This window comes from Podarcis gaigeae (assembly GCF_964106915.1).
Source record: "Podarcis gaigeae genome assembly, chromosome: 8".
Lineage (NCBI taxonomy): Eukaryota > Metazoa > Chordata > Lepidosauria > Squamata > Lacertidae > Podarcis > Podarcis gaigeae.
The window spans coordinates 89,357,162-89,384,674 of NC_139684.1; the positions used below are offsets into that span (position 1 = coordinate 89,357,162).

The following is a 27,513-nucleotide window of genomic DNA, read 5'->3' on the forward strand; positions in this document are numbered from 1 at the left end:
AGCAGTAAAACCACAACTGATTCCTAACACACACACACACACACACACACACATCATAGGCCTACCCCATTCCCACACCCAAGCCCCCAGTGCCCCAAACTCACTCCTGTACTGCCTTCCCAACAGCTGCATTCACTAGTTCCAGCATCTCGTCTCCCCCACACCAGTTGAAGCTCAAGGAGCGAAACTCTGCTGGCGTGTCAAGGGAAGCGGCACAGGGACCCTTAAAAAGGTATATCTGCCTGTGGTTAAATGGCTTCGGCAAGCTATCCGAGGCTGCCAGGTTCAATCGCTCATTGATGACCTTGTGGAGGGTGTCATGGTCTTGGTAAGGATCAGCTGAAAGGTGAAATTAGGAGAGAGAGCAAGTTACTTGCAAGGAGAAGGTAGCAAATTCCAAGGCTGATGTTGTCTAAGGGAGTTTAGTGCACAGCCAGCCCCACATCTGCACCCCACGAGAGGACTCTAGGGGCTGCCAACCCTGCCCAGGACAACTGAGGCATTGATGTGATTTAAGCTGCAGTCAGAGAGAGGGGCAAGGCAGTAAATAGCTCAGCTGCCATTTAAGGAGCCCCGACCTGCCCCTGCACTTACTGTGCCATGGGGTATTATTATAACTATTTTATTTATTTATTAAATCTGTATACAGTGGTGCCCCGCAAGACGAATGCCTCGCAAGACGAAAAACCCGCTAGACGAAAGGGTTTTCCGTTTTTCGATGCGCTTCGCAAGATGAATTTCCCTATGGGCTTGCTTCACAAGACGAAAAAACCGCTAGACGAAGAGACTCGCGTAACGGATTATTTTCGTCTTGCGAGGCACCACTGTACCACCCTTCATCCACAGATCTCAGAGCAGTTACAATATCAAAGCACAAAATGCAGAATTAACATAACAAAAACAAACCAATAATCCGCCCCTCCTACGACACATTTAAAAGGGCCTCAGATGTCTATCAGCCGAAGGCCTGGCTGAAGAGGAACATTTTCAACAGGCATCTAAAAGGGTTTAATGAAGGCACCAGATGAATCTCCTTGGGGAGAGGATTCCACAAATGGGAGGCACTGCAGAAAAGGCCCTGTTCTTGTGTTGCCACCCTCCTGACTCTTGTGGAGGAGGCACATGAAGAAGGGCCTCAGAGGATGATCTCCAGGTCCAGGTTGGTTCATGTGGAGAGGTGGTACCCCTGAAGGGATTGTCCCCCCAATTTTTTTTATTTTTGCAATCCCCAGAGAGTTGGCTTTGGGGGCATCACCTCAGAGGCTCCATAAGACCCTGTGTATTAGCATGCTGATAAAGCTCAAAATAGGGACGCGGGTGGCGCTGTGGTCTAAACCACTAGGGCTTGCCAATTGGAAGTTTGGTGGTTCGAATCCTCCCGTTGCTTGGTCCCTGCTCCTGCCAACCTAGCAGTTCGAAAGCACATCAAAGTACAAGTAGATAAATAGGTACCGCTCTGGTGGGAAGGTAAACGGTGTTTCCGTGCGCTGCTCTGGTTTCGCCAGAAGCAGCTTAGTCATGCTGGCCACATAACCAAGAAAAACTGTTTGCAGAGCGGACAAACGCCAACTCCTTTGGCCTGTAAAGCAAGATGAGTGCCACAACCCAAGAGTCATTTGTGACTGGACTTAACTGTTGGGGTACCTTTACCTTTTTTTAAAAAAAAAAAAAAAAGCTCAAAAGGATTTTTGTTCATTTAGTGCCCCAAGGCAAGGAAAGCCCAGTGTCCTGGGATGTAGAAGCATGGAATGGAAACATTTCTGCAGTTTGGATGCTGCCAATACAGTTCATGGGCTCTTTATGCGAGTTCTGTAGTAACAAAAACATACGTCACCTAGGACAATGCTGGTGATGTACACCGGGTGGATGATGTGGCTGAGAAGGGCCCCCTGCACTCCCAAGGCACTCCAGCGGGTCAGCTTGTCGCTGCTGGAGACACAGTAGACGTAGGCAGACAGCGTGCTGGGGCGGCAGTACGAGATGGGCCTGAGGACCCCTTTAATGCTGATGTGGAGCCCAATGGATGGATTCGGCTGTGGAGACACAATCCTGCAGGCCACAGGAGGGGAAGGGGAAATTAAATCAACTCAGAGAGGGAAGTAATGGGGAGGATTCAGGTACAGGAATTGGGACTGGAAGATCCCAGGGGGTGGGCTGAAGAAACAGAGTGCTGCCACTGTGCTGACGCTAAGAAGGTCTGCCAGCAACTGGATGCAGAGACCGCCAGGGAACCCTGCATGTTACCTGGAAAGCTACAATGGAAATAAGGCAGAATATAATAAATTAAAAGTATTGTTCTTTTGTTCTTAATGCCAAAAGCAGCCTCTTAGATTGGAGGAAATGCAAAGATAAAACTTCACCTGATGCAAGCTTGGCTGCTGAGCTGCTCTTTTGTCAATTGTCAGAAAACCATAGAAAGAGAGGATAAATAGCTTTTAAAGGTTTGGGGGGGGGGGTTGCTTCAAAACCCCGTCCGAGCAAACACAAGAGTGGGCCAGGAGTAAATAGTGAGCAACTTACAAATTGCGAATGCCTCTCTCAGAGTGCATGCAGTTCTCCTACAATCTATCGTCTTCCTGCAGCCTGAGTGGGGATCAAAACCCTTCTCCTGGGTTTCTTAGCTTTCTCCCAAATGGCAAGGCAAGGAGACCAACTGCTAAATGGAGCCATAATGAACAACAGGCAGAACCAGCTCCTTCTAGTTCCATCCCCCTCCCTTCCACCTTCTGCAAGGGCAATGCTAAGACAAGAGGAGGAAGCTAAAAGGAAGTACTGGTCACCAGAATGATTACAAGTAAGAAGGCAGGTGTGGCGGAGGCTGGCTGAGGGCAGGTGGAGGTTGACAGGATAGTGCCTCATTTGCCCTAAGGGACCAGCCGCCACTTGCCACCGAGATCCCCACCACAAAGACCAAACAGCCCATCTGACCTGCATGATCTCATCTCTCTCTCCTCCCCACAGCTACCTCTCTCTTCCACACACCGAAACCTTTCTGCTCTGAGCCACAGGCAAACACTCACCGGGTGTTCTCCGAAGCTCCTTTGGGCCTCCGACTCAGGTAGAGATGCAGAAAGTAATTTGGTTTCAGAGTCAGGTGCACCCCGTCCTCTGCCAGGCGGAAGATGCACTTCTCAAGGGCGGTGGGGTCTTGGCAGCAGAACATCAGTAGCTGCTTGTATAAGTACCTGGGGATACCAAATATTGTCGCTTGTAAAGGCTGTTGTGTCTTTGGGCCTTCAATCAGATCGCAGGGCAACCTCCTGCCGCCTATCTCCAGATACAGTGGTACCTCAGGTTACATATGTTTCAGGTTACATACGCTTCAGGTTACGGACTCCGCTAACCCAGAAATAGTACCTGGGGTTAAGAACTTTGCTTCAGGATGAGAACAGAAATCGTGCTCTGGCGGCACTCAGCAGCAGGAGGCCCCATTAGCTAAAGTGTTCAGGTTAAGAACAGTTTCAGGTTAAGAACGAACCTCCGGAACGAATTAAGTACTTAACCCGAGGTACCACTGTACTCCCTTCTGTTTGTTTCCCTTCTTCTTCTTCTTCTTCTTCTTCTTCTTCTTCTTCTTCTTCTTCCCACCCCCTTCCATGTATATCAATATAAGAGATTGTAGTTTGCCTACTTTACCCTCTGTAATCATTGTTTCACATTTCAGTTGATTGTTAGAAGAGTTTGTTTTCGTTAACAAAAAAACTAACACCATAAAATTCCAGATTTTGAAAGAGACCTGTGTTTCAGTTTGCACATTGTATAATGAACTGTGAATTCAGCAGCTTCTCATTCAAGTGCAAACAAAAATTGATTTTCTCCCCAATACATGTAACTGGGACATGTATCTTTGAAACACGACACCAACCAAAGTAACTGGGCAATGCCTGAAGAAACCCCATTGCTCCTCAGTCTTGTTACCAAACTCCTCTGCTCCTCTGTTTGAAGAACTCCCTTGTCCAGTGTGGCTATAGCTAGCTGCCAACTCCAAACACCAACTCCAGTCATGGGCCTTCTAGTGATAAGAGGGTTCATCTCTAGAACATGCAAGGCAGCGTTAGAGAAGAATAAAGGGAAAGGGAAAGGGACCCCTGACCATTAGGTCCAGTCGTGGCCGACTCTGGGGTTGCGGCGCTCATCTCGCTTTATTGGCCGAGGGAGCCGGTGTACAGCTTCCGGGTCATGTGGCCAGCATGACTAAGCCGCTTCTGGCGAACCAGAGCAGCGCACAGAAACGCCATTTACCTTCCCGCCAGAGTGGTACCTATTTATCTACTTGCACTTTGACGTGCTTTCGAACTGCTAGGTGGGCAGGAGCAGGGACCAAGCAACGGGAGCCCTCCCGTCACGGGGATTCGAACCGCCGACCTTCTGATCGGCAAGTCCTAAGCTCTGTGGTTTAACCCACAGCGCCACCCGCATCCCTAGAGAAGAATACCTCTGAGCAAATACCAAGTGAGTTTCCCTAATCATTAGGTTATCCCAACCAGTCCTCAACATCTGGGATTAGAAATAAGAACCTCTTGTGATTTCCAGGAACAGTTGATTCCTGGCACCCCTCACTTGTAAAATCACATCCTGCCTTTAACCTGCTGCTTCCCTCCTAAATTGCTCCTTTAACCTGGCCAGTAAAACCAGCACTGCACATCAGCGCTGGGAAGACGGGGTGCCTTACCTCAGAAGCGCTCTGCGGGCAACCACTAGCCCATGCATATCATGGATTCTCCTGCCTTTGAACTCCATCCAGCCCTCGTAGCAGACATCTCCTGTTCCCAGGGCAACCAGCTCATAGGTCTCCTTGTAGGAGCTCTGGCTGTTGGCAACCTCTGAAGGGACAGGAAAGAAAGTGTCAAAATGTTAATTGCGACTTCAAAGGCCAGCTCAAAACAGGGAGGGAATATCCAGGGAGGCAACAACCATTCAGGAACAGCCGCTTGCCTAGCAAACATTTGGGCCAAATTAAACTGAATGCTGAGTGCTCTGCTGAGCGGGGAACAAGCCAAAACTGCTGCAACGTCTTGCTTGGAGCAGGTATAGGACCCCAACTAGGTGGAGTTTCCATCCCTCCCACCTTTAGAACTACTTTGCATTTCCTTCCTCTGAAGAATGTAAGAAGAACTCTGATGGATCAGAGGAAGGATCCATCCAGACCAGTGGCTCCCAAAGTGCGCTGTACCAGTGGGGTTACCCAGGAGGGCACTAAGAGGCGAGGGGCAAAAGGGGGCATTGAAAGCACAAATGATTATCAGTCTTTGATGTTGTTTTTTAATATGCTTTATTGGTTGAAAACTTTGTAACAGAAACGGACAATAGATGTTATAGGCAAAATGAGAAATAAAAAATAAACCATTATTCATACTTGCTTTGTGTATAGTATACATTTGTGATTCAATTTTACAAGGCTTCTCATCTTCCCCTTGCGTTCCCGAATAAAATTCCTTAAATACGTGCTTAGACTTTACTTTCTCCATGTTATTTCACTTACTATCAATTTTATTTTATAAAGTTATCCTGATTGCACATCGAAGATTATCAGTCTTTGAAAAGCTGGTATCAATGGATCAAGCTCATCTATTTTGTTAACTAATTAAACTAAATAGTTTTAACTCGATTTTGAATAAATATGCAATTAATTGTTACTGTTTTGAAATTTATTGTGTTATTATATTCCCCAGTGGGTCTTGCAAACTGCTATTCTGAATAATGTTTTTAATATGGTAAAGGTAAAGAACTCCTGGACGGTTAAGTCCAGTCAAAGGCGACTATGGAGTGCAGCGCTCATCTCGCTTTTCAGGTCAAGCTGTCTGTTTGTCCACAGACAGCTTTCCAGGTCATGTGGCCAGCAGGACTAAACCATTTCTGGTGCAACGGGACACTATCACAAGTCCCAGAGCGCATGGAAACGCCGTTTACCTCCCTGACGCAGCAGTACCTATTTATCTACTTGCACTGGTGTGCTTTTGAACTGCTAGGTCGGCAGGAGCTGAGACAGAGCAACGGGAGCTCTCCCCATTGCAGGGATTTGAACCACCAACCTTCTGATCAGCAAACCCAAGAGGCTCAGTGGTTTAGACCACAGCGCCACCTGTGTCCCTAAGGTAAAGGACCCCTGGATGGTTAAGTCCAGTCAAAGGCGACTATGGGGTTGTGGCGCTCATCTCGCTTTCAGGCCGAGGGAGCCGGCGTTTGTCCACATACAGCTTTCTGTGTCATGCGGCCAGCAGGACTAAGCTCTGATAATAATAATAATTTATTATTTATACCCCGCCCATCTGGCTGAGTTTCCCCAGCCACTCTGGGCGGCTCCCAATCAAGCCCGGCTTCAGCTGGGGAGGGCAGGATATAAATAATTTTTTTTTTATTTTTTTTATTAAACTGCTTCTGGCGCAACAGAACACCATGGCGGAAACCAGAGCGCACAAAAACTCCATTTACCTTACTGTCGCAGTGGGAAGGGACACTGGAGACACATTATGGAACCAGAGGAACAGTGGACCAAAAACGTTTGGGAATTCCTGCTCCAGACCAGCATCTCATTTCCCATTGTGGCCAACCGGTTGCCTCCAGAAAGCAATCCAGCAAGGCATGAAGTTGTTGCTCCTCAGCAGCTGACACTCAGCGGTATTCTGCCTTTCATCCTCGAGAGTCAGTATTGCCATCATGCCTAAAGTCCACGTAGGATTTCACCCCCGCCAAAAAAACAGCAACACCCCAAAGACGACAGGGCGCCAGTGGCTCACCTCTCTCCAGTATGAATGCTGCCACACTGCTCATGCAGCCTTGGTACCGCACGTCTTCTCCGATAAGCATTTCACAGATATCACTGGTAATAGCGGCACAACGTTGTGTGTGGGAAACTTCGATTTCTGGTGAAGAGAAAGGGGGCAGGTTGTTTTCCTTGGGGTAACTGTTTGGACACCTCTGCTTATTCTGCAAACGTGACGAGATCTAATGTCATGTGGGGAGGCTCAGCCCCAGTACCATTTTTCAAATGCCAGAGACCTCATGAAAAGAGAGTGGACACTTGCTGACTGTTCCCTCCTCACAGGGCTGGAGACAGACAGTTTTAAGCATGGGCAGGCAAATTATGCAAGCCTCAGGCTGAAAAAGGTTCGCCTTCCCTTGGCACTGATTGCCAGGGGCTTTCAAAGATCTCTGGAATGAGTCTTTCCCAGCCCTATAGTCGCCCTTGTGCAGAACCCCGTACCAAGTGCAGGGAAGGCAAAAGGCCACGGGCAGTTTGTCACTTGCATCTTAAAAAGCAGGAAGACTATTAAAAGGAATAAATGCATTCAACATTTGCTATGAACAACACACGAAAGTTAAGGACAAGGAATTAATAAGTTAAAGGAAAGCCATGTTTTTGAAGAATGTTATTCTTACCAGGAGGCCGAGGTTTTACAGAAGAAACTGGGATAACAGGCAAGCCTACAAGACACAAAAGGCAACTGAGGTGAAGAGATGTACTGAGAGACAGCCACCTTGTACTAAATCTGCCTGTTACAAATTGCGGTACAGTACATTGTGCCATTCCCATGATAACCTGCTTTCTACATTTGTGTGTGAACCCACCCCCACAATTTAGGATTGGAAAGGAAATGTTCAGCCTCTACCAGTTTGGAGAGACAGCACTCAACTTCAGAAATGCCTCTCAGTGCGTTGGGACATACAAGGCAACAAGAGCAGCTCTGAACATGTGCAGAGCACCTTTCCCTGGAAGTTGCATAACCAGAGAACACACCATGCTACACACCATCAGAAAACCATAGCTCATTCCTAGCCCTTGTGAGAACGGGTGGGGAGGGTGCCTGTCCAAGCTGTTTAGACCACTTCACTATTCTAGAATTCAGAGTATCCGTGGAAAGGGAGTGAGAATTTACTAGGTAGAAACTGTACATTCAAAGTACACTGCTTGCCGAGACATATGCTGGGAACTGTGGCTCTGTGAGGAACACACTGCCATCTGTTCCCAGGATTTTTAAAGCCACGTGTTTTAAATCAGGCGTAGGCAAACTCGGCCCTCCAGTTTTATTTATTTTTATTACGATAAATATCATCTTTATTGTCATTGTCCCATAAAGAACAACAGAATTGAAAAATCGACATAAGACATTCAAAAACCAACAAGCCTGCTATCCCAGCTATCCCAACCTGGTTAGCCACCTAAAAACTCTGATACCCCATTTTTAAAATACAATATACTCCCACAGAGACTCCTTACACTGCGTTTAAAATCGCATTTGGGTAGAAACTGTTTCTCGTGCGGCTAGTCCTAGTCTTTATAACCCTGTACCTTCTTCCAGAAGGCAGAAGCTGAAAGAGATCATTTCCGGGGTGCGCACTATCCTGCGCTATCTCTGCAGCTTTCTTATGGCACCTGGAAGCGTAGATTTGATCCAAGGTGGGAAGAGTGCATCCAATTATTCTCTCCGCAGTGTTTACAACCCTGGACAGCATTGTTTTTCCCCTGACCGTGCAGCTCCCAAACCACACACAGAGACCATAAGTTAATACACTCTCCAAAGTACAATGGGAAAAAATAGTAATACTACAGTTCCCATCATCCCTGACCACTGGTCCTGTTAGCTAGGGATGATGGGAGTTGTAGTCCCAAAACATCTGGAGGGCCGAGTTTGCCTATGCCTGCTTTCAGTATACGGTGTGGGTGTGACACACAAGACATACTTTCATTTTGCTTCTCCAGTTGTGCATCCGAAACATCATCGATTGGTTGATCCCATCCATCCAGGAGTGGCTCCTTAAAAGAAGCGGAGGGCAGAAGGTGTGCTGCAGAAAGAACATCAGTGGGGAAGTGAGGAGGGGTGCCAAAACAGAGAAACAAAACACGAGAGTGGGGCAGAAAGGGAAGCAGGAACCTCCCTCTTAACCTCAACGCCCACAAAATATACTGACCTTCCAGCTCCCAATGTCTACACACAAAGAGGAAGAAAACAGGGGGTAGACCTGCAGCAATCATGCAGTTTTATTTACATTAATCCACAACTGATATAAATCTTACCACGAGGCAGGGCAAAAAGACCTACCCGTATTTTTCGCTCTATAAGACGCACCAGACCACAAGACGCACCTAGTTTTTGGAGGAGGAAAACAAGAAAAAAAATATTCTGACTCTCAGAAGCCAGAACAGCAAAAGGGATCGCTGTTCAGTGAAAGCAGCAATCCCTCTTGCTGTTCTGGCTTCTGGGATAGCTGCGCAGCCTGCATTCACTCCATAAGACGCACACACATTACTTTTTAGGAGGGGAAAAAGTGTGTCTTATAGAGCAAAAAATATGGTACTTATGGTAGAAACGGTTGGGGTGGGTGATGGTTACAAGACCCAGGCTGCTCCGTAACGTCACCCATACCTCCTGTACAAGAGGGAAGAATGTGCTTTTGACCTTTACTAAATTTAACAAGTTCTCATTTTTCCCACTGCAGAGTCGAGAAGTGTGCACATCCGGTTACCTTTTATCAGACATTCACCTCCAGTGCTTTGTAAAATATTTATTGAGAAGAATTTCACATACAGAAAGCTTGACAAAATAAATGGATCGTATGGTTAGAATTGTGATTACAAAACGAAAATGCGTAGCTGCTGCAGATCTACTACTACTTATTTTCAAACTCTTGAGATACATAGACATTTCTAGGAATCACTTTCTGCACTATTCATCATATATTGTAAGAATCTGCCTGCCAGGGAACTGCCATCGGAGAGTCAGGTGGTGGAAGGGCTCGAGGAGGCTAAGAGACCCTCAGATGCTGAGGAAGGAACCAGCAGGGGGAGAGGGAGAGTTCCTGCAGAAACTCAGGCGGAGGGATGGCTCCAAGATGCTTCCAGTGAGAACAGCGGGGAGGGCTCAGGACCTCCGCTGGGGACGCCCACTCTGCGCAGGAAACTGTCACGCAGAGAATCCAGACGTAGAGTTTCCGTTAAGGAACTCTTATGTTGGCATAAATTCCGGAAGCGTCCACTGACGGATTCTGCCAGCGATTGAGGGAGTCATGCTTTGAGGGCTCCCGTAAAGGCAGAGCTTTGAGACCTATGCAAAGCTCTGAGGGATTCAGCTTTTACGCACAAGCAGCTCATTATCCCATCACACTGCCCTTTGAGCTGACACGGCTCAAGCACTAAAAGAATCCTGTGGCAACTTTTAGCATATGCATTACAGCTTAAGCTTGGTAGGATGGGTGGGATCTAAATTTAATATAAATAAATAAAATAATAGGGCAATGAAGTGGTTGTTGGAATAAATTGAGCCTTTGGATCCCTACAAAGACTGGATTTTGCAGGAAAAGGCACCGCCAAAGAGGTCAAATTGCTAGTGTTAAGAGCATCAGAGCCCTGAAGCTGGATGAGACCAAAGACCCATCTAGTCCAGTATCCTGTTTCCATGGCGGCCAACCAGATGTCCCTAACGAAGTCCACAAGCAGGACATGAATGCTACAACATTCGGCAGGTTTAACCTGGCAGATTCCCTTGCCCTCTTAGTGCAATGGTAAAAAGGTAAGTCCAGTCAAAAGCGACTCTGGAGTTGTGGCACTCATTTCGCTTTCAGGCCAAGGGAGCCGGCATTTGTCCACTGTTTTCCGGGTCATATGGCCAGCATAACTAAATGGCTACTGGGCCGTGACGAGTGCCAGAGTGGATGCGGGTGGCGCTGTGGTGTAAACCACTGAGCCTCTTGAGCTTGCTGATCAGAAGGTCAGAGGTTCGAATCCCCGCGACGGGGTGAGCTCCCGTTGCTCTGTCCCAGCTCCTGCCAACCTAGCAGTTCGAAAGCATGCCAGTGCAAGTAGATAAATAGGTACCACTGTGGCGGGAAGGTAAACAGCTTTTCCAGGCACTCTGCCACTTGTCAAGGTCCTCCATGCGCCAGTAGCGGTTTAGTCTCTTTCAAATCAGAACCAGTGAAGGCGGTGAAGGTCCTATGTGAATGTCTGGAGGTGGTTGGAGGATGGATGGCGGCTAAGAGATTGAGGTTGAATCCTGACAAGACAGAAGTACTGTTTTGGGGGAGAGGAAGCGGGCAGGTGCGGAGGACTCCCTGGTCCTGAATGGGGCAACTGTGCCCCTGAAGGTCCAGGTGCGCAGCCTGGGAGTGATTCTGGACTCACAGCTGTCCATGGAGGCGCAGGTCAGTTCTGTGTCCAGGACAGCTGTTTATCAGCTCCATCTGGTATGCAGGATGAGACCCTCCCTGCCCGCAGACTGTCTGGCCAGAGTGGTGCATGCTCTGGTTATCTCTCGCTTGGACTACTGCGATGCGCTGTATGTGGGACTACCTTTGAAGGTGACCTGGAAACTACAACTAATCCAGAATGCAGCAGCCAGACTGGTGACTGGGAGCGGCCGCCGAGACCACATAACACCAGTCTTGAAAGACCTACATTGGCTCCCAGTACATTTCCGAGCACAATTCAAAGTGTTGGTGCTGACCTTGAAAGCCCTGAACGGCCTCGGTCCAGTATACCTGAAGGAGCGTCTCCACCCCCATCATTCTACCTAGACACTGAGATCCAGTGCCAAGGGCCTTCTGGCGGTTCCCTCGCTGCGAGAAGCCAAGTTACAGGGAACCAGGCAGAGGGCCTTCTTGGTGGTGGCGCCCGCCCTGTGGAACGCCCTCCCACCAGATGTCAAAGAGTAAAATAACTACCAAACTTTTAGAAGACATCTGAAGGCAGCCCTGTTTAGGGAAGCTTTTAATGTTTCATAGATTATTGTATTTTAGTCTTCTGTTTGAAGCCGCCCAGAGTGGCTGGGGAAACCCACCCAGATGGGCAGGGTATAAATAATAAATTATTATTATTATTTTTAGTCCTGCTGGCTACATGACCAGGAAAGCTGTCTGTGGACAAACGCCGGCTCCCTCGGCCTGAAAGCGAGATGAGCGCCGCAACCCCATACCTTCCAGGGGTCCTTTACCTTTACCATAGCAATGCTGCAACCACAGCGTTATTAATTCTCCTTTCAGGCCCAGTCCACCCTCTTCTGCATCTACCCTTTCCTTGTGTGGCACCACTAGCGGATCCAGAGAGCTCTGGAGAAAGAAGAGGCTCCTCAACGGCAACGGTTTGAAGTTGTCCTTCCTTCCAAGGAGACTGCACCCGATCTTTCTGCAGAGATGCTGCGAAATTTATTTTCTGGCAACCCTCTCCTGCCGCCTCTTCTTTGTCCGACATTTTTCTGGGAAGAAGGGAAACAGATAAAAATTTAAAACTTAAAATTTAAACTTAAAATTTCAAACTTTTTTTTAAAAAAATTAAAAGAAGGGGTGTTTACAATTACAAGCTTTTTGCTTGAATGTCTAAGTTTTGTACCAATGTTGTGTTGCAGGGGCAATATAAGTTTTGTTATGTACCAAGGTTCCTGCTTTGTTGGCAACCATCTGCCTCGAGATGCTATTGTGCTCTTATTATATTTGTGTATTTTCTGTGAACTGCTTTGAGGAAACTACTATACATAGCTTTTAAGTTGGGGGGGTCTGTCTGGATACCCTTCCAAAACCTGTGATCTTGTGAGGGTAGAAGGTCTAAGATGAAGCTTGGGTATGAAAACAAGATAATTGTGAGTAGAAGCAGGACTAAGATGTGGAGATCTGCTCCAGAGATCCAGACCGTGGGGAGCCCCAAAAAATTAATAAATACAATTTGGACTATAATTTGAACTTTTTTATTTCAGTTTTTTATTTTTCTAATTGGAGTATTATGTTTGGATTTTTAATTGGATGTTTTTTATTGGAAAATCAATAAAAATGATTTTAAAAAAGAAAGAAAACAAGATAATTCTGCAAGGCCAGGGGCCACCACAGAAAAGGCCGTGTTTTTTGAGGCGGATGACAGTCTGCCTTCCCTCATCAATGGTTATGTGGAACTTGATGGGGAGATTTTTAAGGGTCTGAATTCTGAATTTATCGCTATTCACGTTTCATGCTGTATTTTATGCTGTTTTTTGTTGCATCAATGAAGTGTTTTAAATTTGTTGTTAGCTGCCCTGAGTCCGGTTTTCTGAACTGGGAAGGGCAGGGTATAAATAAAAAAATATTATTTATTTAAATGGAAATGGATTTTTTTTTTAGAGACTACCAGGTTAAAGAAACATGAGTTTTAGACCATTATTTGACCGGCCGTGAACCATTTTGACGGGGTTCTGTTTTGTTTCTGTTTCGCAATTAAGTGGCCGTGAACAAAAGAATTGTAAATATGTCTAAACTGGTACATACGAAAAGCACGATAGATCAATATTTTGTGATTTTTTTTAAAAAAAAAACAACCCTTAATTTTCAGGTTTTGGTCCCAAACAGGGAGAAAAGGCCTCTTCCAAGATGGCGCCTATGGCGCCAAACCAAAAACTGTGGCCCATGTATTCAAATTCAAAATCGGTTCCCCGGCCAACGGATCAAACGGCTCATCCACAAATCACCGTTCTTTTCCATGTATAAGACTAGGTTTTTTCACTCTAAAATAATCTTCAAAATCGTGGCTCATCTTACACAATCTCCCCCCCCCCCCCCGCCGCCATTTTCTTAAATTGGAGTCCCCAAAAATAGGGGGCGTCTTATACATGGGGGCATCTTAATAGATGGAAAGCCACTTAAGAGAGGCTTCAATTTTGTTAAAACAGAATAAACCAAACACCGCAATGGCCGCTATTCCCCCCTCCCAGAGCTTTTTCCCCTCGCAAAATGGCCTCAGCGCACCCCAAGTCGCCCCTCAGTTTCCCCAAAGCTCTGAGGAGGACCCCCAAAAAAACATGGCCTCCCCCCCAAAAAAAAAACCTGGAGGGAATCCCCTCTAGAAAAATGGCCCCAATTGGCCCAATCGGATTTCATGGAGAAGAGGGGCTCACTTTTAGTATTTCTTCCCCCCCCCCAAAAAAAACCCCAAATTCCTTCTCACTGCCCCCTCACAGGAGATATCCCCTGAAAAACCTCCACATAAGGGCCCCCCAATAATTTAACCCAATAATTTAGCCCCTTTGCCCCAAAGCTCAATAAATCAAAAATCGCTCTCCCAAAAAATTGAACGTCCCACCCAAATCTCCCTCCCTGAAACGTGAAGGAGACCCACCCCGCCTATCCCATAATAATAATAATAATAATAATAAATGTTATTTATACCCCGCCCTCCCCAGCCAGGGGGCTAACATCACAGTAAAGACATAATGGGGGGGACAATTTAAAATACAGGTTAAAATTCTATTTAAAATGCAGCCTCCACAGCCCCCCCAATGGTGTTTCCACACAAGCCCCTTTCTTGCCTCCCCCGTTAATTCGGATTAATTGGGGAGGCGCTGAGGAGGAGATGGGGCTTTGGAGTGTCCCAAAACCAGCTTGGGGGGTGAAGTGGAGGGGGTATCCTATGAAGAGTAGGAAATGTGCAAGGAAGGAAAGCATTAACTCCAGCAGTTTGGGGGGGTTTTGCAGGAAAATGGGGTGCATGGAAAAGAGGGGGGCGCTGAAGGCAATCACAAAAAGGTTGCCTTGGTGCAAACAGGTGGGGGGGGGCAAAGGCGCCTGCTGCAAATTAAGAGGGGGATGGAGCAAGTTCAATGCACCCCTTGGGGTGCAAAGGAGGGGTGCAAATTTTTGGGGAGGGGGGAACCTACTTGCAAACACAGCTAGCTAGAAAGCTAAATGGGTGGGGGTGCAAAATGGATGCAACAAGGAGAAGAGGCGGGGGGGGGGGCAAAGGGGCACCTGTTGCAAATTAGGAGGGGGGAGAAGCAGGTTCAATGCACCCATTGGGGTGCAAAGGAGGGGTGCAATTTTTGGGGGAGGGGGGAACCTGCTTGCAAACACAGCTAGGTAGAAACCTAAATGGGCGAGGGTGCAAAATGGATGGAACAGGGAGAAGAGGCGGGGGGGGGGGGCAAAGGGTTTGATACCACGGGGGTAACTCATGGGGGGTAAGTGGGTTTTCCTTGCACCCCACGTTGGAAGAAAAGACCACGCAGACTTGCTCTCCCACCATCTAGGAACCCCGCTTCCAGTTTCCCCTACCAAGTTGCAAATGAATTAAAACCCAGCTGCTTCTCCACGTGTTTGAGTGAGGATCTACTTTGAAGCTAATGGGGGGGGGGGCGAGGAAGACATCTGCAACGGCGACCAATCCGGTAAAAGAAAAGTCAGTTAATCAGTTTTATTGCACATAGCCAAAGGCTGCCGCAATGCACACAGAATCATTCAAAAATTAAAAGAAAATATACTGGATTAATACAAAAACATTTGTGTTATCAAGACGTTACCTGCTCTAAACAGAGCTATAAAAGTACCTTCATATACAAATCAAGACATTAAACAACAAAATTTATAAGCTGAAAGTATCACATGGCCACCAATGTATGTTAATTAATACAGCGGTAAAAGAAAAGGAGGGAGATCTCACAGGCTCCTCCCACCCCGCTTGGGGATCCATTGCAACGCCTTTAAGGATCGCAGCCCGAGGAATGGGTGTCTTTTTAATAACTTGGAGGAAGTAAAAAGCAGGATTCAGATTTGCGCTCCAGATTTGGAAGGGAAACTCGCCACCCTCACCCCGGGGGGGGGGGAAATCTACTTGGTTTCTCAGGTTAAGCCAGGTGCCTTGGGTTTATGTATTTATTTTATTTTATTTTATTTTGCACGTGCAATTTGCACGCCCCAGTTACTCCAGGGGGCGCTTTGCTTACGGATCCCGTGAAATGGATTCAGAAGCAGTTGCTCTCCGTCTAATCCTTGTTGTGCGTGAGGTTGTTTTACCTGCTCAAAGATGTCGATGTCTTGCCCGGGCTCACAAACGGTCTCTGCAAAATGCAGTGAAACGGTTTTGAAACGTAAACACGGGACTTTAAACCGCTGCAAGGAGGAAATGGCTCCGCTTTGGACCTCGCAAGTTGCGCCTCTAGGTGGCGTATCCTAAGCATGTGATCACTGCAAACCGGAGTTTAAAGGGGTGGCGACAGGAGGTGACCTGTTAATTGCAACACCATCATGTAACATTCAGGTTTGCAAACCTTTGCAATTGCTGCCTTGAGAGCGCTTGCATTAAACAGAGATTTTAAAAGAATCGAAAGAAAGTGTCTGCTTGCTTAAATAAATTAATACTTCTGAGAATAGTAATAATAATAATAATAATAATAATAGTTACAGATAGGTAGCCGAGTTGGTCTGCCATAGTCAAATCAAAAAAAAAAATCCTTCCAGTAGCACCTTAAAGACCAACTAAGTTAGTTCTTGGTATGAGCTTTTGTGTGCATGCACACTTCTGAAGAAAGCTCATACCAAGAACTAACTTAGTTGGTCTTTAAGGTGCTACTGGAAGGAATTTTTTTGTTTTTAATAATAATAATAATAATAATAATTTGTACCCTCCCATATGGCCGGGTCTCCCCAGCCACTCTGGGCGGCTTCCAACAAAGATTAAAAATACATTAAAATACATTAATATATATATGATTTCCAAGTTCCAACATGGCAGCTCCCAGTGTGGTCAGTTATTGCTTTCATTGGGGGGGGGGGGAGAGAATGTTTATTTCACTGAGAAAAGTGGAAATCCCACCAGGAGGTGATCTTAAAGCTTGCTCTGTGTTTGCAGAAACTGGAACTGAATAGTGGAAGATTTATTTCATTTATATCATACTTTTCCTTCAAGTAGGCTTAACATGGTTCTTCCCCCCACCCTCTGCATTTTACCCTCACTTTATGCTCACAACCCTGCAAAGGAGTTTAGGCCGAGTGAGAGTCTGGCTGGCTCTCTCGCCCATGAATTTGTCTAATGTTCTCTTAAAGCCATCCAGTTTGGTGTCCACCGCAGGCTCTTGCGGGAGTGACTGCCGAGGCTTTGATAAAAATAAAATTAACGAAAACAACTGATAACTTGGTGGCCTGCAATGGTTTCTCCAAATGGTTCCATTGCTTGAGGTGGAAATGCAGGATGCAGGTGGCGCTGTGGGTTAAACCACAAAGCCTAGGGCTTGCTGATCAGAGGGTCGGTGGTTCGAATCCCCACGACAGGGGGGGGAGCTCCCATTGCTCCATCCCTGCCCCTGCCAACCTAGCAGTTTGAAAGCACAAAGTAGATAAATAGGTACCACTCCGGCGGGAAGGTAAATGGTGTTTCCATGTGCTGCTCTGGCTACATAACCCGGAAGCTGTATGCCGGCTCCCTCGGCCAGTAAAGCCAGATGAGCGCCGCAATCCCAGTCATCCACAACTGGACCTAATGGTCAGGGGTCCCTCTACCTTTACTTTACCTTGGTTCTCAAACACTTTGGTTCCCAAACGCCAAAAACCCAGATGTAGGTGTTCCGGTTTTCAAACGTTTTTCGGAAGCTGAACGTCCGATGCGGCTGCTGGCTATTATTTCCGGGGCGTCTGCACCAATCAGAAGCTGCGCCTTGGTTTCCGAACATTTCAGAAGTCAAACGGACTTCCAGAACGGATTAAGTTTGGCGCTTTTATTTTTGCTCTTTATTTTGCGTTTTTGTTTTTGAGGCCTTTTAGTTTAATTTGTTTTTGTGACTGAGTGGAACTCAGTTCAGCTACTGATTGATTGACTGATTGTGTGACTGCGGAAATGGATAAAAGCCCCCCATCAAAACAATGACTATCATCCGTGCAGGTAAGGGGGAAAAAATCTTAATTTTTATCATCTACAAAACTATCTTATTTATTTTATAGTACAGTACATTGATTATTGCTTTCATTTTATGGAGCTATGGTCTCGTTAGATAGCAAAATTCATGTTCAATTGCTGTTTTAGGGGTTGCTTTTAAAAGTCTGGAGCAGATTAAGCCGTTTTGCATTACTTCCTATGGGAAAGCGCACCTTGGTTTTGGAACGCTTTGGTTTTGGAACGGACTTCTGGATTAAGTTTGAGAACCAAGGGACCACTGTAGTAGAGCCCAGGGAATTCTATTAAAAGAACACACACCAGAGCAAGTATCCATCCCTAAAGTTTTTATTTTGATTTTAGCTGCTTCTATTCTTTTTATCCTTGCAGAATTCCCATCTCCGCCTGCCTGGAGTCAGGGGCAGGGGTTGCGTGGGAACCTCTGGCTGGTGGGAAAATAGAAAACCATCCCCTCGCTCCTGCAGGGCTTATAAGGGGAGATGTTGTAGTCGGAGTCTTCGATGCAGCTGGAGGAGAAATTGCTGTGGAGCGAAACCTTTATTTGCACCAATATTTGACGCCCCTGCAAAGAGGGGGGGAAAAGATTTGAGAAGAGGAGGGGTACCGTGCTATGTTAGAAGCAAAAAAAACTTGTTTGGTGAATTAGAAGAGCCACAAAAAGATTCCACCGAGCACATGGATTGATAATATGGACAGATTGGCTACATACGAACGAATTGCATGTCAACGAAAAAAATAAGAATGGATAAATATGAAGAAATCTGGAACGAATATTTAAGCGATAAGGTGGATAGTGGTGGGAAGTAGGGGGAGAGGAGAGCGATCGGAAAATATTGTTTAAAAAGGTGTAGTCATAAGTATATCCGTGTATTCAAATCTGAATTGTCAAATTGTGTTGTTATTGTTTTTCTTGTATGTGTCTTTTACGGTTGATGTTTGTATCGAAAAACGATTAAACAAATTAACCCTTGAACACTTCACAGCTAAAGAAAAGGTAACCCACCCGGACGTCGGTCACGCACTGGAGTTCATATTGGTCTCCCAGGACGGGCCGCAACACAGTCATGAAGGTGCTGAGCTGAGAATGAGAATTGCAGGCAGGATGGGGCAGAGAACTACGGTTAGGACATATACAGGAAGCTGCTAAGCCATTGGTCCACCCACATCACTGTTGTCTACACAGGCTGCCAGCAGCAGCTCTCTGGAGTTTTCAAGCTAAGTCTCTCCCAGGCCTAGAATCATATGCTGTCCGCTGCTCTTTGGGGCTGGGGGGGGGAATAATATTTTTTTCTTGATTTCCCCCTCTAAAAACTAGGTGCGTCTTGTGGTCTGGTGCGTCCTATAGAGCGAAAAATACGATAATTGTTTCCCTCAAAGAATTCTGGGCACTGTGGTTTAACCCTCCCTGAATTACCATTCAAAGGAACCCTTATTAAACTACAGTGCCCAGAATTCTTTGAGGGGAAGATTGTCCTTTGAAGAGATAGTGCGTACACAACCTTTTCTGTGAATCTTTTCTGTGAACCGCCCTGAGACCTCCTGGTATAGGGTGGTGTAGAAATTCAATAAATAATAATAATAATAATAATTAATAATAATAATAACCACCTTAAGAGACTTATTGCAGGCCAGGAGGATGAGGAGATGAATTAAAAGTGTAATGAGGACCCAGCTATTTTATGGCGGCCTTCCGTAACCCGCCTCCCTCTCATCCCCAATTTCTCAGATCTCCACGGAAACAAAAAATAGGATGGAATAGGTACCTGGTAGCTCTGGATACAAGATGGGATGATGGCAGCTCTTTGAAAGGTGCTGTGTTCAGAAAGAGAATGTAAAACAGGGTCATTTAGCTACAGCAGCGACTTCTTTCTGCCCTAGAGACCACTTGAAAAATGATGGTGATTTTGGTGCGGCACTTGTAAGGCGCACTATACTAGATGCCATTTGGGTTTTAGTTGTGTTTTATGTACATCTTTCCCACCGAATCCAAATTGTGATACACCGCACGGCCGTATCAGCTCACCTGTCGATGTTATATTTTGTGCGCAGGAAGAGGGCGGCTCGGAAGTATTTGTCAGGAGAGCTCAGCGCTTCCACGCAGCCGGCGCAGCTCCCGTGTTTCTGCCACTCTTTGTCCCTGTGCGGGAGGAAACAGCCATTGGCATCTCTCCACCTGAGCCTTTGCCCCCTCCAGATGTTTGGGACTACGACTTCCATCAGCCCCAGCTAGCGCATGTCCCTTCTCCAACCCCAGCCCCCTTCTCTGTTAAGCCCCCTGCCTTAGTTACCAGAACTGGAAGTTGCTCAGGTTGATGAAGGATGGCCAATGCTCGTTCAGTTCAGACGTCAAGTCCTGCAGGAAAGGAAGGTGGTGGGGAGTGTTAGTATTCCTGCTCCGTGATTGCAGTCATGGGATTGTTGTCTTTCACATGACGGTGTATGTTTTGACTCCACCGAGTGGGAAGTGACGGAGACAGGATGTTTGTGTTCCTGTGTTCCGTCAAGTGGGACTATTGTCCTTTCTTCTTTTTCTCTTTGCTATCTGATGCTAGAGAGAGAGGGAGCCGTGTTGCAGTGCTCCGTGTGTGTTTATATGTAAATGAAGTAGATTAGCCAAAATGCTGAGTTGCACAAACTCTGTAGATCCCTAAGTGTGCCGGTGTCTGTTGGCATCGGTCGCCGTGATGTTCGGGATGAAGAAAACTTTTAAAACTCCCGAACAATTGACCAGGAGGGAGAGAACATGCCAGTCGGGCATGTGTCTCTGCCAGGCTCCTACTCAAGTGTAGGCTGAACTCCTGACAGGGAGCAGGCTACTTGAGACAATCGTCTCATCCTGAGGACTACATCTGGGGCCGGCCCTACCATTAGGCAAGTCTGCTCAAGGGGCAGATCAGGGCCCTCTTAAGCATATCCGGCGCCGTGGTGCAAAAATACCTTTGGCGTCCCGTCCCCTCCCCTCCCCCCCTCCCCATTTCCCAGAGTTACCAACAGTTTTTTTTAGGGAGGGAACACCAGCAGCGGCAGAGGAAGCCTCTTATTTTGATTTTATATATTGTGATCTTTTCTGTGAACCACCCTAAGACCTCTGGGTATAGGGCGGTATATAAATCAAACCAACAAACCACAAGGGTCGCCTTGTCGTGCAATGCAGAAATCTTTCACCTAGCGCGGGATTCGAACCCAGAAACCTAAAATTAAATGTCTTGCGCTCTACCCGCTGAGCTGTCCCAGGTCGTTGGAAGCAGGGCCACCGAAGCCGAACTTTGCAGCGAAAAGGTTCTACTCACCACCAGGTCGGAGGGGAAGAGGTATCTAGATGGGCAGCAGCCCTTGACGTTGCTGGGCCTGTGGATTTAAAGGGCAACGAGAGGAGGTGAAGGAGGCTGGAACCTTTTCTATTCCAGCAGGCAATTAAGAATGCATCATATTGTCTTAATTTAACTTTGTTCTATGGTTTTAATTGTATGGTTTTAAGTATAATTGTTGTAAGCAGCTCTGATATTTTTAAGTAGCATGTGTGCGTGTGTTGTGTGTGTGTGTGTGTGTGTGTGTGTGCATGTACACACACACACACACACACTTAATATCAGGGCCAGATTTAGGTATGATGAGGCCCTAAGCTACTGAAGATAATGGGGCCCTTTATATGTCCAGCTGTCCTTTGTCCACAACAAATTGTCGCTATTTTTGTGTGTGTGTGTGTTGAATATATGCTAGATGGTAATTTGTGGACCTCATAGGTATCTCAAGCCATTTGCCCATGTTGCCCTGCAACTGGTCCATGCAGAATGTGGGCACCCTATATATAGAAAGGAGCAAACCAGGGATATTTTAGGGAGCAGGCAGGGCCCAGGACTTACATTATAAGAGCCTACACAACACAAAACATGGTTGCTGTAGGTAGGTTTTATTTTATTTGTTTTTTATCTTATATTTTGGAAATGTACATCCACTTTTTTTTTCCTTTAAATTTTCTGGGGGCCCCACTCTCTTGGGGGCCCTAAGCTAGAGCTTGTTCAGTTTATACGTAAATCCGGCACTGCTTAATATATATATTTAAGTAAGAAAATAAATACTTCACTTAAGTCCAAGCAATAAATACATGCCTCCCATACCAGCCCAAATGAGATCGCCTCACCATAATCCATGAATGGTCCAGTTGTTTGCGTCTTTCGGCAGAACGCACTCAAACCTCCTTCCCAGAGCCTACAAATGCATGACAGAGAGCAGAAGATGGGTTAGATTCCCGAAGGTACAGCATAGCCACAAACCTCATTTCCCCCTTTTTGTGTTTGTGTGTGTGTGATTCGTAGAATCGTAGAATTGTAGAGTTCAAATGGGCTCCAGGGGTCATCCAGTCCAACCCAGGAATCTTTCACCCAACATGGGGCTTGAACCCACGACCTTGAGATTAAGAGTCTCATGCTCTACTGGCTGAGCTATCCTCTATTTATTAATACAGCTTAACAATTAAGCAGATGTTTGATTTCATTTCTGTTCTCTTCAACTCATATTTCTCCTTCTGCTATTGGACCAAGTCCAAACGCCATTGAACTACAAATCCCATCATCCCTTGCCACTGGGCATGTTGCCTGGGGCTGATGGGAGCTAGAGTCCCCCACGGCTGCTTCTTTTAACCCCTTCTCACGGATAGCGCTGTGGGTTAAACCACAGAGCCTAGGACTTGCTGATCGGAAGGTCGGCCGTTCGAATCCCTGCTCCTGCCAACCTAGCAGTTCGAAAGCAAGTCAAAGTGCAAGTAGATAAATAGGTACTGCTCCAGCGGGAAGGTAAACGGCGTTTCCATGCGCTCTGGCACTCGCCACTGTTCTCCGTGCACCAGTAGTGGTTTAGTCCTGCTGGTCATACAACCCAGAAAGCTGTCTGTGGACAAACACCAGCTCCCTCGGCCTGAAAGCGAGATGAGCACTGCAACACCAGAGTTGCCTTTGACTAGACCAGGGGTCAGCAAGGTGTACCTTGCCTGGGCTGGTTCATTCCAGCAGAGCTCCCTCCATGGGCTGGATCACGCATGCGCACGCGCACCTGCAATTTCCAGTGTTTGTGTCTGCACAGACATGATTTCTGGTGTCTGTGTGCACGCAGATGCGATTTTCGGCATTTGCACATGCAGAGACGTGATTTCCGGTGCCGCGAAAGCGAGTCCCTGTGCCGTGCTGCGCCGGTTTAGCGCAGTGCGCGGGGACTCACCGAGCCGGCGTCTCGGTTCTTGGGCAGCTCGTGGGCCTGTTAAACAACCCCAAGGGCCGCTTGTGGCCCATGGGCCTTAGGTTGCCGACCCCTGGACCATACTTAACCGTCCAGGGGTCCTTTACCTGTTGCAACTGCTCTGCAGCTGTCTTATTTAGCCAGGTAATACACAGAGGTGTTAACTGTTCAGAAAGGGAGTCTCCCCGAATTAGAAACTCTTACTCACTATGCAGAAGGTTCCAGGCCACATCTGGACAAAGCTCATACATCGCCAAGGACAGGACCTGCAGTCGGAGAAAGAGAAGTCTCCCAGTTTCTCCTCCTTTCAAAAGTCTTCAGATCAGTTCATTCTTCGCCCCCTCACTTCCACCAAAAGACTGATACCGATTCACTGGAAAGATAATACTATGGAACCCCCCCCCCCCTTTGATCAAGGGATAGAAAATGAACAGGTTGCTTTTAGATGCAGATTGTGTATGGATAAATGCAATAATACCGTATTTTTCGCTCTATAAGACGCACCAGACCACAAGACGCACATAGTTTTTGGAGGAGGAAAACAAGAAAAAAATATTCTGAATTTCAGAAGCCAGAACAGCAAGAGGGATCGCTGCGCAGTGAAAGCAGCAATCCCTCTTGTTGTTCTGGCTTCTGGGATAGCTGTGCAGCCTGCTTTCGCTCCATAAGATACACACACATATCCCCTTACTTTTTAGGAGGGGAAAAGAGAGTCTTATAGAGCAAAAAATACGGATACTTAGAATGCATTTATTAAAAAATATTACGACTTGTTAATAATTGTATACTCGTTGGAATAATCACCTTACTTATGCACCTGCATATCGTAGTGCAGTTTCAAGCACCTTTCTTTCACTTTATTTGTCCATTGAATTTTTTCAATAAAATATATATTTTTAAACAAGATCAGTTCCCAACATTTCTGTACCAGTTTGCGGTTTTATTTATTTATTGATTTTTTTTAGCCCAGGGTGACTTCCAACCAACCTTTCCTTTTAGTAAACACTTTCACTGTATATGTGTGTGTGTGTGTGTGTGTGTGTGTGTGTATAAAAGTCCTCATGAAATTTTTTAAGGTCAATTTCTCATTAATTACACATTTTTGCAAGCCATTTCACCTAACATATTCATCTACCTTATTTTTATTTCCTAACATTTACTGTATTTTTCTGTGTATAACATGCCCCCGTGTATGACACCCCCTATTTTGGGGGACTCAAAATTAGAAAATGGGGGGGAGATTGCCCCCGTGTATAAGACGACCTCCCCTTTTTAACATATTTTTTTGTAAAAAAAAAAAAGTAGTCTTATATACAGAAAAATACGGTATATAGTACTTGATTGTGTAGAAAACAAAATAAAACCTCAAAGCGGTTTACAAAAAGAGCGAATCAGTAAAACTATCAGTAAAATAAAAACCACTAATTAAAACATCCAAAAAAATAAAATGAAACCAACAATCAACTAAAAACAGATGAAAACACATGTCATCATTCTACATCTCTGCCTAGGCTTGTCTAAACAAAAATGCTTTTAGCAGGTGCTGAAAAGAGTACAGTTTTATGTGCGCTTTGATACACAGTTTTGCTTGGAGAACTGTATTGCAAAATTCAGAGATGCACAAAATTCTCATGACAGCTGTGTTCCAGTTTGCATGTTGTTCTGGGAAGCGTGAATCAGGTTTTTCATTAAAACACAAACTGAAATTCTCCGTCCATCCCCACCTGTAATGCAGAGACTGTTGTTGTTTAGTTGTGTCCGCCTCTTCGTGACCCCCTGGACCAGAGCACGCCAGGCCCTCCTGTCTTCCACTGCCTCCCTCATCCTTGTAGCTTCGAGAACACTGTCCAACCATCTCGTCCTCTGTTGTCCCCTTCTTCTTGTGTCCTCCATCTTTCCCAACATCAGGGTCTTTTCCAGGGAGTCTTCTCTTCTCATGAGGTGGCCAAAGTCTTGGAGCCTCAGCTTCAGGATCTGTCCTTCCAGTGAGCACTCAGGGCTGATTTCCTTCAGAATGGAGAGGTTTGATCTTCTTGCAGTCCATGGGACTCTCCAGAGTCTCCTCCAGCACCAGAATTCAAAAGCATCCATTCTTTGGTGATCAGCCTTCTTGATGGTCCAGCTCTCACTTCCATACATCACTACTGGGAAAACCATAGCTTTAACTATACGGACCTTTGTTGGCAAGGTGATGTCTCTGCTTTTTAAGATGCTGTCTAGGTTTGTCATAGCTTTTCTCCCAAGAAGCAGGCGTCTTTTAATTGGAGCAGGAACCAGCAAGCCACTCCGTTATCCCTGCCAAGAAAACTCCATGGGCAAAGACAACACGCAGAGGCTGAGAGTTCTCAAATTCATCTTGTCCCACTTTCTGCCCATCCTCTCTCACCCTTGCATGAAGTTCTACCTACCTAGAGTTCTCCACCTTGGCCTGCTGCTGCCTCCAGAGATCCTCAGGGCGAACCAGCAACCAGAAAAAACTCATGCAGAAGAAACCCAGAGCGACGGAATTGGCTGCCATCATACCTGCAAGCAAAGCAGAGCTGATGAAGGACGGAGGGGGAAACAGCAAGGAGAAGAAACCAGTTGCTCCGTCAACGTGCAACCCCAGGTATAGAAACCCTCAAGTAGGGTTCAGTAATCCCAATGTCTGACGACAAAAACATTGGCTAGATTGTACTCAGTCATCAGGGAGTCATAGCTCAGCCACAGAGCGCAAGCCTCAGTTCCAGTATCCCAAAATTAGGCTAGGAAAACCCAACAGGGCCTCTGTCTAAGCTCAGTTGAATCAACTACCTGACTTTGTATAAACCATCTACCTAAGCTGATCCAGCCTGAGGTTGCACAGCAGCAATACACATGCCCTGATACGATGTCGTCCTTTCAGTACGAGAGCCAGACACCAATCTGGTGTTTAAAAGGAGAAGGACGGGGCTGGTTTCGCTTCCCTGTGTGACGACTGAGAAGCAAAGGCTTAGCTCCTCATGGAGTTGCAGATTGCAGAACAATTGCTTTGATCAGACCAGCTTCGGCTACTGCAGGCAAATGCAGACTTTAGGGTTTCACAGAGCTCTTTATCAAGGAGATCACCAGTGTTGAAGCAGTGATTCTTCAACATTAACTTTGTTGGACTGGTCGTGTTGTGTGGATGCCTGATGATCGTCTTCCAAAGCAACTACTCTATTCCGAACTTAAGAATGGAAAGTGTAATCCTGGTGAGCAACAAAAGAGGTTTAAAGACTATCTCAAGGCAAATCTTTAAAAATGTAGTATAAACACTGACAACTGGGAAACACTGGCCTGCGAATGCTCCAATTGGAGAACAGCCTTGACTGAAGGTGTCCTGGTCTTTGAAGACACTCAAACTCAGGACGCAAGGGAGAAACGTGCTAAGAGGAAGGCACGCTTGGCTAACCCTCATCGTGATCAACTCTCGCCCGGAAACCAACGTCCCCACTGTGGAAGTATGTGTAGATCCAGAATTGGCCTCCACAGTCACTTACAGACTCACTGTTAAAACTGTGTTTATGGAAGACAGTCTTACTCGGCTACGAGGCATCGCAGAAGAAAAAGATAAAAGAGAATGGAAAGGGTGACCATTTAGTTTCCAGGTCATTGTTGAAGTATGGAACTCACTCCCACAGGAGGCTGTGATGATGGCTACTGAAGGATTTAGGAAGAATGCTTGATCAGGCCAATGGCCTGTTCTCACAGTGGCCGACCGGTTGCCCCAATGGGAAACCTGCAAGAAGGATCCATGCACAAGAGCAACATTCTCATCTCCCATGGCTTCCAACAATATTGCTGCCTCCTGGAAAAATGTTTAAAAGCACCTTTCCCCCCCCCAAAAAAAACACGAAGTCTTTTTTGTTGGGGATAATTAAGATGGAAATTCCCAGGTGTCAAAAAAGGTTATATATGTACACCACTACTGCGGCCCGTGTTTCATTAGCCCAAAAATGGAAAATGAGCGGGTTCCCAACTAACGAAGAATGACTGATGGAATATGCACAGCTTGCAGACTTTTAATATATCGAATAAGAGAACAAGAAGAACATACGTTTAGAGAAGATTTGGAAATGTTTATTGAATATATGGGGGGAAATTGTGTACACTTGAAAACGTTGGCAGCATCCAGATAAATTCAACAGCATAAATACGTTTTGATGGAATACTGAATGGTTTAGTTCATATAAAATATGCAGGGGTTTACGTTTATGCGAAATGAACCACGGGAGGAGAAGAAGGGAAGTCATTGATATGTTAAGGTTGTCTAAATGAATATTCTAAATTGTAAAACAGAAAATTTGATAAAATATATATATATATATACATATATATGAGAAGAAGCATTGCTGCTTTCAACCGTGGAGGCAGAGGATCATCACTATGGCCAGCAGCCACACTGATAGGCCTCTCCTCCATGAGTTCCACAGTTTAACTAAGCTGTGGGTGGAGAAGGGCTTTCTTTTAGCTTCCCGAACCTCCCAATGTTCATCTTCGTTGGATGCCCAAAAATCCCAAGGGCTACGAGAGAGGGAGGGAAACTTTTCTCTGTCTTCTTTTATTGTACTATGCAGTGCAAAACCTGATCCCAGAAGACGGTCCCATTCAGGGCCAGATTTAGGTCTGATGAGGCCCCAAACTACTGAAGGTAATGGGGCCCTTTA

At 46.1% G+C, this 27,513-nt stretch overlaps 1 protein-coding gene across 1 annotated transcript in view; it reads right to left on the reverse strand.

Annotated features, from left to right (window-relative positions):
- ADAD2 (adenosine deaminase domain containing 2) overlaps positions 1–25,728 on the reverse strand; it is a 30,133-nt gene extending 4,405 nt beyond the window's left edge. The window contains exons 1-20 of the mRNA XM_083752017.1: positions 25,640–25,728; positions 25,255–25,369; positions 23,055–23,112; positions 21,756–21,823; positions 20,905–20,962; positions 19,903–19,967; positions 19,638–19,751; positions 19,378–19,426; positions 18,618–18,692; positions 18,017–18,176; positions 16,692–16,695; positions 15,742–15,927; positions 12,004–12,188; positions 8,683–8,784; positions 7,381–7,425; positions 6,738–6,863; positions 4,673–4,823; positions 3,021–3,185; positions 1,835–2,049; positions 105–339 (exon numbers count right to left, since the gene is read on the reverse strand). Coding sequence (XP_083608143.1) covers positions 105–339; positions 1,835–2,049; positions 3,021–3,185; positions 4,673–4,823; positions 6,738–6,863; positions 7,381–7,425; positions 8,683–8,784; positions 12,004–12,188; positions 15,742–15,927; positions 16,692–16,695; positions 18,017–18,176; positions 18,618–18,692; positions 19,378–19,426; positions 19,638–19,751; positions 19,903–19,967; positions 20,905–20,962; positions 21,756–21,823; positions 23,055–23,112; positions 25,255–25,369; positions 25,640–25,658 — 2,195 coding nt within the window. The 5' untranslated portion in view covers positions 25,659–25,728. The remainder of the gene's footprint in view (positions 1–104; positions 340–1,834; positions 2,050–3,020; positions 3,186–4,672; positions 4,824–6,737; positions 6,864–7,380; positions 7,426–8,682; positions 8,785–12,003; positions 12,189–15,741; positions 15,928–16,691; positions 16,696–18,016; positions 18,177–18,617; positions 18,693–19,377; positions 19,427–19,637; positions 19,752–19,902; positions 19,968–20,904; positions 20,963–21,755; positions 21,824–23,054; positions 23,113–25,254; positions 25,370–25,639) is intronic.
- Positions 25,729–27,513: the final 1,785 nt, after the last annotated feature.